We start from the raw sequence: 10482 nt of genomic DNA, 5'->3' as shown, positions 1-10482 counted from the left end.
TGCTTTCTTGTGTATCCCTCATTTCCTGTGCTGTGAGTTCTGACATGCTGTTTTCCAGCAGTCTTTTGCACATGTTGGGGGGGGGGGGGGGGGGGGGGGTTAAATCACAGAAACCAGATGTGTTTGAGTATCAGCCCCAACTAGAAAAAGTCCACTCTTGTTATTGAAATTGTTGCAGCACAGTGTTGCACAGATATTTTTTCCTTGCTGTCTTGGCACAGAAATCCAGTGTAATCTGATATTGAGGCATTAATCACGCTGCTGGAATTCTGGGGCTGCACACACTCACTCCAGAGCAAAATCTTATATAACCTAACAAAATATATTCCCAACTTAGGTTATTTACAGCTGCTTTATGTTGCAGTAAGAAACATCTATCTGCAAGTTAAAATATAGCACTAATAGCCAATGTTGCTGATTTGGGAAATGAAGCTGCCCCTTGTAGATATGAGTTATGCTACCAAACCAGAATCAGCAGGTTGGTGTTTATATAGACAATCTGAGGCAATCTAGAAGAAGCCAAGTACCTCACGAGTCAGTCTGGCTCCTCTCTGCGTCCAAACGCACCGGGCACAACGCGCTCTGGTTTTGTGAGAGCCATCAATGCTTTTCCGTTTCACCATCAGCTACATGTGGGCAATTAGGACCATGCTGCCCGAGATGCCGCACGCCTGGCGCACACGCGTCTCAGAGCGGCCACCTGTGCGCGCGCTCAGACCGGCAGCGACGACGACCCGGTCGGACCGCAGGCGCAGCTTTCGATCTGACATGTGCATCAGAGATGATGCATTCACGCGGGCTGTGCTTTTCTTGCGTTGACGTGTGCCGGTGATCAGATTGTGCGTCAGAGGCTCGTGCGTGGCGCAGGAACTAGAAACTTTGGCAGCTTCCTGAGCCTCACGCAGCTGTTGTGTTCACTGCTGCTGGTTGACATGTGCACCAACACGGAGCAGGAGGAGTTCTGCAAACACTGTGAGCGCCCATTGCGTTTTAGAAAGGGTTTAACACTGAATATTGAGCTTTCTTTCAGCTTGTAGGGGCTCTGATGGCGTGTCTGGTGATAACTGGGGAGCAGATGAGGGCAGGTTTCCATATTTCATATATCTGAGGGGACGTGCCCCCCGTTCCCCCTGTGGTGACTACGCGCCTACACGAATGTGCTCACACCGTATGAACCATGCATGTCGCTGCAGGCTGGACTCATGTTTTCTAAGCTCACTGCATTAGTTGACGTGAAATGGCACGCTCCCTCTGAAGTGCGATGCAAAATTGAAGAAAAAAATAAAAAATGAAAAAAATGGACCCGATAACTTTAACAGCAGGGTAGGAAGAGGGGAAAAAAACGTCTGGCAGCAGTCGATATTAAAAACATGCAGAGGGAGACAAGCTCGGGGCCTTCCAGAGTCAGGAAAAAGACTTCGGAGAGCTGCAGACAGGAGATGGGTATGGCATTTCTATTTTCCCCCAGCCCATTGATTTGTATATGAAAACATAGCGCTTTTATTCTCCCCCCTTCTGGGCTCTGCTTCTGAGTGATCAGCTGATGAAGAGACTAGCAGCTCGCCGCTATGCTGGCTTGCTAATTCTCTCCCCCACAGCTGCAGCCGATCCTGATAGCCAGCCCGCAGATTGCAGTCAGGTAAATATCCTCCTCCATGTCTTTTCTTCTCAGGCTCAGGATTCAGCCAGGCTACATCGCATGGGAAGAGAGGAAGAGATGGATAAAATGTGCGCGCGTGTGTGTGTGTGCGCGCGTGCGTGCGTGCGCGTATGTGTGTGCGCGCCAGGGAAAGAGAGCGAGTGTCTGCGAGTTTATTCGTGTCTGTCTGTGTAAGTGTGTGTGCGTGTGTGTGTGTGTGTGTGTGTGTGTGTGAGTGAGAGCAGGGGGAGAGAGGGGGTGTGTAGGTGTGTGTTGTAACAGATGAGAGGGAATCTTTGCCAGATTAGTCAGGGAAGAGGCAGGCTTGTTAGGAGATAGCGCAGGCATGGAGCATCACATGCACACACTGACACCCTTCCGCTCGCACATGCACAGTCAATCAGGCGGCTCTCAGCTGCGTTGTACATCTTTGAGGATTACCCTCTATCCCTCCAGTATTCCGCTGGAGCGATTGCAGCCCCTCAGAGAGAGTAGCGGGGCTCTCAGAGCCTACATTTGAGCCGAGCGATGATGAGCAGGAATTCTATTGTCATCTTTCTAGCCTTGTTGTCTCCTCCAGCTCAATTATCTGCCATGTCTTTTGTGCAGGCATGGCTTTTTGTTTTGTGTGTGTGTGTTTTTTTCTTTAACTCTATCACAGTCACCATCAGTCCTGTTTTTCTTTTTTTTCTTTTTTTTTTTGAGGCTTGGAAACTGTTTATCAGTAATAATTGTGCATGGATCTGTTCCTCTTCCTCTCACCAGTGTGTGCAGAATGCAATTTTTCAGCATGCTTTCATCTCTGTCCTTGAGAAATACATCTTCACAAGCGCATGCTCTATTATATGATTTGAATGCCTGTGTGTGTACTGCATGAGCCCGTATGATTGATGCATCAATATTCTGTTGGGATTGGACAGCATGCCTTCCCTGTTTCCTCTCTCTTCTCTCCAGCCGGGCTGATTCTGCTGCTGCTGCTGGAGCTGCTTGCTGCATGCATGCTCATGGTTCTGGCCTCTAATTGCCTTTGTGGAAAATACAGTGGTTGCAGCAGATATTCGAAAGGGAGCGACGGTTGAACATAACCCAGGATGCAGCATGCGTCCTCGTCGAACGCCATACACCTAAAATCACGTTTCTGTCTCAGTTTTGTGCATGATCCGGGGAAATGTGTGTTAATATTCAATGCATTAATAACACGGCTTCTTTAAATGTATTCCCATTCATTGTGCATTAAAAAAAAAAACTGCCTCCCCTCGACAATCATCTGACATCAAAGCCTGCAGATAGAATAATCTGCCCTAAATTTGCAGAGACAGCACAGCAGTTGGGTCGCTCCAGTCCATGCAAATTCAGATGCTATTGTAATAAATAAATAAACCCTCTATCATTTGAATACAAACCATACTCTGCAATTCTGAACGTTTAAACTGCTAATTAGCTGGAGACTGTGAGTGCCTTAATTTGAGGGTTTTAGACTTATAGCTTGGCGTCTGAAGTGCTTGAGGTTTCTGTCTCTCTGGCAAATGAGTGCTTGAAAACATACATTGTGTGTAGCAGTTGCTGATCATCCCAAAATTCACATGAAAGTCAGGGGAAGAGTTCAAATGAATGGAAAAGGAAGCGTTTTCAATTGAGAATCCGTCACAGTTCTTCTTCTTTCCTGCTGTTCTCCAGCTCATATTGCCCTTGTGATGCTGAGGCAAAAGAAGAACATGGCAGGCTTTTTGTGTACATGTTGTCTGCTACAACGTTCCATTCGCCTTACTCTACTTCCTGTAAGTTTCTTTGAGTTCGTCAGATGTCCCCACTCTGCGCTCCTCTTCCCGCAGCCTGAGACAGGAGAGAACGGGTCCCTGGAGGAGATGGAGGAGGACATCAGTCTGAAGAAACGTAAAAGCGATCACCATGGTGAGAAGGAACTGCAGGCTGGGCAGGAAACTGGGGAAAAGGTCAAAAGGAAGCGAGGACGCCCACCAGCCGAGAAACTGCCTCCAAATCCACCTGAGCTCACCAGAACACTGAGCACGCTAGTAGACATGGTGATCAACTACAAGGACGGGTGAGGACGCTCACTTATTTGTCTCGTGGCGCTGTGATGCAACGATATTAACTGTTAGTCATGAACTAGCCGAGGAAAGAAATGTCACAGAGAGCCCGGGGGCCAAGTTATTAACATGAAATCACAACATCATCACATTATCGAACCACTCCTTATGAGGATGAACTGAACCCAAAATACTGAAGAAAAGCACCGTATTTAATTAAACACAGTTAGTCAAGTATTTAAATAATCTGTGTGGTGAATTATTGTAGGATAATAAGACTCTGGCTGCGTTCCAAATGGCGTACTGTACTACTTCAAGCATACTTTTTACTTTTACTTTCTTACAACAAAATACACACTGTTGCATGCAGTATGCACACTTACTACTTCGTCATAACACTGAACTTGAACTTTGACCCTCTTGCTAAAACATCTGTCGCAGCCTGTAACGCTAAATTTGAATTAAAAAGCATGCTGGCTTGCATTCTGCAGAATGTGACCAGATGCAGTCGGACGTCCTTGTATTTTTGGCATACTGCATTTGACACACTAGGCTATGTATCGGGACATATTAAATCTTTTTCTGGCATACTGAATAGTATGGCATTATCAGTATTGAAACGCAGCCTGAGAGTCTACATGCTAGCAGCAGCTGTACTCAGGCACACCACTGCCTTGAGCTAAATGCTAACTTCAACGTGCTAACATGTTCCACATAATGCTAGCAAAAAGATAATGTTCACCATCTTATATTTGCATGTTAGCTAACATTTGTTAATTAGCACTAAACACAAAGAAGTGCTGATGGTAATTTCAGTAGTTCAACAGAGGTTGAAGCATCATTTGCAAGAATTTGACTGCTGGAACGTTTGTACAGTCCTTGTTGATTAGCACCAAACATTCAGTGTACCCATCTGTATAGATGCTAGCTAGCTAACGAGAGACGCACTATGAGGTATTATTATGAGGAAGGCCTACATTCACAAAGCCCTGGGAGATGCACACATCAGCATGTTCAAGTTTAAGATATTTGTTGCTGTCCCATCTTTGAAGTTCTGCAGCAGCTGATCGAGATAAACAACACACATCCATCTTTGCTGCCATCCGAGTGGCATTTCACTTACTGTTGGACCAATCCTAAAGTTCAAGCATAACAATCCAGTAGTTTCACAAGTATTTTCTTGCAGACGTATGAATGTTGTTTGTGTCAATTCTGCCATCAAAGTACATCAAGTTGGGATTTTCATTTAGAGATAACAAGACTTTTAACTGGTTTATATGTAACGATGTGATTGAATAACAGCCTTAAAAGGAAAAAAGCACAGCTGAACCGGATAAAGACAGAAGTCTTGATCTCAGTGTAAAAGACATCATTACCCACTTTGGCCTTTCTGGGCTTCCATAAATGTCACTCATCCACCGACATGTTGATCAAACAGTTTCTTGATCGAATGAGATGACGTGACCTGTCGCGCTGTGCTTCCAGGTTGGGCCGACAGATCAGTAAAGGCTTTGTGCAGCTTCCCTCTAAGAAGGAGGTACCTGAGTACTACGAGCTGATCCGAAAGCCTGTGGACTTCAGAAGGATCAGGGTACGTGTCACTGAACACCCTCAGAACTCAGATGTCATTACTGCGATGTCATTACAAGGATATCTGCTAAAAGAAACTCAAATAAAGAGAGATAAAACTTCAACAAATACATAATACATTAAAAGACACCACTCTCTGCATTGAATAGGCAAACACATCTCTTAAAAGAGTTAAAGCTAAGGTGTGCCATGGTGCCACGTTGATAATATACGTCAGAAATGTGTATCAGCTTGAAAACAATCTTCAAAGCAGCTACAGTAGAAACTTTGATGCATTTTTCAGCATTTCGCTTCTTTGAATTACCCACTTGAAGTATCTTTGAGCATCTTTACAGTTTAAACACCAAAGAGCCTTCTGTTTAAAATGCACTGCTGCTCAAAAGCCTGGACTCACCTGTTGATGTTTTTCTCCCTTCCTTCAATAATGACTATCGTAGCATTGATTTAAAAAATTAAATAATTCAGACACCAAATGTATTATTTACATTTGAAAATGGTTTTAGCTCCAAAAGAAGACAATTTATTGATCAAATGTTCTGTTTCGTCAATGTTCCCACAGAGTTTTAATGACAGAGAGCACTGTTGTAGCCACTTTTCCCTCAAATGACCTTTGATTTTGAATCTGTTTTCCAGTCCAGAAAAGCGTAAATGCCCCGAGATCATTGCTGAACCACAACACGCAGCTTTAATTATTTTGGGCAGGGCTTTTTCACACCTGACGCATTTGGACTTCTGACAGAACTGATGAGACTGACTCGAAAATTGGCATAAATCCAAGCTATCAAGAGAGGAATGGAATAGTCTCACTCCTAGCATCTTTACTCTGTAGCTCCTTACTGTATTTCTATCTATTTCTATCCTGAAAGGTAAGCCACAGATGAGGCTTCGTTTAACAAGCTTGTTAGCTGCAGAAGTTTAGCACATCAAAGGGTTTAAAAGATAAGAAAAGATCAAAAATTGATCAAATCATCTACTCGCTCTCGTGTTGCCTGAAACCAGTAAAATATGCATGTCCATATAACACTGAGGCAGATTGCAAACATTAGACACAAGCTAAACTGTGCTTGAGCAGACTGCAAGTGGCCTTAAATCACACAGCAGAGCAACAAGCCTGTCTCCTAATGTAGCACAAACGAATAATGAAAGAAATGTGGCAGTAATAAGGCAATAATATGTTCTTCTATATTCTTATTATTGTAAACAAAGACCAGAACCAACAATGTCTCAGTCTGTCGCTTAATATTTTCTTTTGTACAAATACATATAGTAGCTTATTTTAAAAAAAATGTGAGCACTCTTCTTTGCTGGCCCAGGTGTGTTTGACTCTGGACAGGTGTGTGCGTTTAAATTGCACCTTTCACGTTTTTCATAGTGGCGTAAGTCTGACAGAGAGCGTGTTTTAGCTCCATTTTGTTCGGACGTTTCCCCACACACCAGCTTCAAAAACAGTGAACTTTGACTTCGGTTTCCCTCTTTCCACCACTCCTCCACACATAGTGCAGTAAAAACATTCACAACAAAGGGCGTGCGTTTATGGAGTATTTTGCAGCAGCTTTGAACGCAGCTCAGCCAATCACAATCGAGGACCAGAACTGTAAAATGTTTATAAAATGTGTAAATTAGTGAGCTTTAGAGGTGCTGGCAGGCAGATTTCTTTTACCTTTGGACAGAGTCAGGCTAGATGTTTCCCCCTGTTTCCAGTCTTTGTGCTAAGCTAAGCTAACCTGCTGCTTAATATGTGGTGTACAGACATGAGAGCACCAAGCAAATAAGCATATTTCTCCAAAACTTTAGATATTTCTTAAAGGTGGGAGACTCAGTTTGGGTTTGGATTTCAGTGTTTCGGGAATGTATTTTGTGTTTTTCCTTATAATAAAACCCTCTCTCGTATTACTGCCTATTAAATTATTAATAGCTGATTATTCATTGCATTGAAGTTTTGATGCTGACTCTCTGCTTCACAGGAGCGTGTGCGTAATCACAAGTACAGAAGTGTGGGGGATTTGGAAAAGGATATATTCCTCCTGTGTCACAATGCCCAGACTTATAACCTGGAGGGATCTCAGGTGAACCCCGAGGATTTCTCTCATTTGAAAGCAGCAAAATTCTTTTTGCACACTCTCCGTGCTATTATTGTTGTTGTAAATGGGTTTGCATCTTGATGTGGTGAAGAACAACCTCTGTTCATCCGTGTGTGTGTGTGTCACATGTGTCTCTGTTGACAACTGCAGATCTATGAGGATTCAATTGTCATTAAGTCTGTTTTCGAGAGTGCGAGACAGAGACTTGTCACAGATGAGGAACAGAAAGAGACGGTTAGCGCCAGTCACAGCGATAACGGCGGCGGGGCTGAAGACCAGTTTGTCCCATCAGCAGGTGAGAGTTTAAAACACACACATCAGGAGGCGCAATGTTTTTACACTGAGGAGCTGGAGCATGTGAAGTACAGGCTCATCCTGTTTTCTCTTTCTGTAACCAGTGAAACCATTACCAGTGCAGCTAAAGAAAGGGAATGAGGAGGAGAGAAGCAGAAATACCATGGCCAAGAGGCTCCACAGTGATTTAGACAGCGATGAGGATCTAGAGGATAACACCACAAAAGATGAAGGTTGAACTGAAGGGCCTGCCGCTTTTTTGTATTCTGATTCATTCGCTGCCACATCCCTTTTCATCGGTTTCTTCATTTTCCAAGCAAAAGAAAGGTGTTTGAAAATAAAATGGAAACGACCACTCAAAGAGACGTACTTGTGGATCAATGCTTTTTCTTTCAGATGCCACTCAAACGCGTCTTGCACATAGTGCTGTTCTTTTAATTTCGCTAGTCTTTTTACAGTAATTTCCGTTCAATCTGCCTTAGTCCCTGTGATTGCTTCTGCAAATATTCTGTAAAACACCAGTTTCACCAACTGTTTTTAGTCCATATATTTGATTGTATGAAATGCCTTCATATGTCTTGGAGCATGATATGTACATCTCTCCTGAAGCTGGCTCCTCCAGAGCAGCGCCTGCTGATGACAATGTTGATGTGTTCAGGGCTCGAGATTTGAAGCACACGGGGGAAGGTCTTTTTTTAAAGAAAACGTTTAAAAAATCTCTGTCATCTGTGATTTTAGAGACGATGCATCTTTGATAAAAACCACAGTGAAAGTACGAAGTCAAAGAGACTACTTGATGGAACAGGTTTTGGTCTAATCAAGGGTACTCTAGTTGAACATTTGTATCCCTTGTGCTACAGTATATACACATATTGTACAGTTTGTGTGAAAAGTAAGTAAAAAAAAAGTCAAATTTCTTTTCATTTACTCTCCTGGGTGGGGGGGTGGAAGACATCATTGTTAAGACAATCCCTGGAAACATGTATCACTTCAACACTTGCAAAATAAATTTTACCAAAAAGCCCCACTGGTTGATCATTATTGTCAAAATTATAAGTATGAGGATACAAATTTTAATTAATTTAAACATGGCAGTTATTCAGTCACATACACTAATTTAACCTTTACATTAAGGTTGCATTGTTCCCTTTTCAATGTAAATACTGTGTGTATTTTTGACAATGTGCCAATAGGTGGTGCAAGAGAACTATATGACTGTGACTCTGTTTTTTTTAAGCACATGCTTATGTAACAGCTGTGTGCAGAGTTTCCTCACTTTATTTTCTCCACATTAAACGCATTAACAGTGTTACAGTGGGAATATGAGCCGTGCAGGTCCAGAGCGGGATCTGGAGAGCTGCTGGGGTGCAAGGACGAAGGAATGTGAGACAGAGCACACAGAACTGCAGGGAGAAGAGGAATTTAGTCCCTGAGACGGGACAACAACTGGATGCAGCAACACTAACCGGTGGCAGAGGCTGCCATCTGACAAGCTGGAAGCGGCTTTGTAGGAGGCTTGATTACAGGATGGGATGCAGCTGGTGACGCTCTGCTCTGCCTTCAGCACACCTGTCTCCACTCAGACAATCGCGTGGACACACAGCGGAAGACAGAGGGGGACACAGGGACGGGGACGACATAAAGAAACAGGGACAGCCGAGACATGGCCGTGACTTGTTTTGGACGGCACTTGCAGATGAAAGTTCATACCAAACGCTGGTTTGTAGCACAAACTAGTTTTTCCACGAGCAACCACAAAAAAATGCAAAAAATCCTGCCAAGAAATAGAGTGATCCGTCATTTTTATCACCACCGCTGTTGTGGGGCTTTTGTCAAAATGCAGAATCAGTTTCTTTTACGAACAAAGTCGGACACGTGAGTAAAGCACGATGAACTACATGATTTCCAGCATCCACATATAGCTGCTAGAACCCTTGCCCTGCGTGCTCATGCACCCACATGTTCATTTATGCTTATTATCATGTCTCTCATATGCTTCAGTCATATCTTCCATCATAATTGCTGTATACGTCATGTGTCACAGGGTCCCACCTGTCGCAATGTCACAGCCAATCCGTGCTTGCCCAAGCCCTAAAGAATTTCAATTTGCTTCATTTAAAGAGGCTAAATGGCACCAATCAAACCGTGATGGACTGTAGTGGCACCTGGTGAACACCTTCACCAACCCACATGCTGTGACCTGCAAGTAACTCAGTAACTAAGCAAGATTATTAATAGCCGCACCTCTAGAACTCACTCATTAACATGAGGCCTCTTTGTTTAATCTGCACATACTTGGAAGAACAATAACTTGTGGTTTTATTGATGGACAGATGTGAGGTACAAATCTTAATATCTCACTCTCATTAAGGAAGCAAATTTTCCAAAATGTTAAAGCTGCATAAAGTAATTTCTAACCACTAGGGGGCAGAAATGCTCAAAAGCAAGCTTAAAAAGCGACTGTTCTTCAGCTTGTCATGCTTATAGCTAACCTGTCGGCTGTAACATATGAGTGTGCCACTTAAATTTCTGTATGACCACCTGTTGAATAATTACAGGATTGTGGGTCTGTTTGGTCAGAAAGCTCCTAAAAAAAGCATTTTTGCTGTGGCTCTTCACTGCTTCACACTGTAAAGACAGCAGATAATGGCCATTTGCATGTTGGCGAGCAGCTTCACAGTTTTATATTAGGGAGAGAGCCCTTGGGATTTTTCCATATGGGCTTCAAACAAAATGCTCACAGCCACAACAAGCTGCAGCCTGAGCGAATCCTCTGTGGGATTCTCAGATCGTGCACACCTTTCACGTTTCAGGGAGCTGTTTGAGTCAG

General features: G+C 43.4%; 1 protein-coding gene across 1 annotated transcript; it reads left to right on the top strand.

The window, feature by feature from the left end:
* The first annotated feature begins 1422 nt into the window (after nucleotides 1-1422).
* Nucleotides 1423-8591, top strand: LOC121623483 (probable global transcription activator SNF2L2). Its single transcript, XM_041960760.1, has 6 exons — nucleotides 1423-1639; nucleotides 3472-3701; nucleotides 5173-5278; nucleotides 7242-7343; nucleotides 7509-7653; nucleotides 7757-8591. Exons 1-6 carry the CDS (start codon nucleotides 1544-1546, stop codon nucleotides 7888-7890), a joined length of 813 nt encoding a protein of 270 aa, XP_041816694.1. The 5' UTR covers nucleotides 1423-1543; the 3' UTR covers nucleotides 7891-8591.
* The last annotated feature ends 1891 nt before the right edge of the window (nucleotides 8592-10482 follow it).

This window comes from Chelmon rostratus, chromosome 19, assembly GCF_017976325.1.
Source record: "Chelmon rostratus isolate fCheRos1 chromosome 19, fCheRos1.pri, whole genome shotgun sequence".
NCBI classification, from domain to species: Eukaryota; Metazoa; Chordata; class Actinopteri; order Chaetodontiformes; family Chaetodontidae; genus Chelmon; species Chelmon rostratus.
The sequence above is the reverse complement of the archived record's forward strand: the minus strand, read 5'-3'. Positions and strand labels throughout refer to the sequence as shown.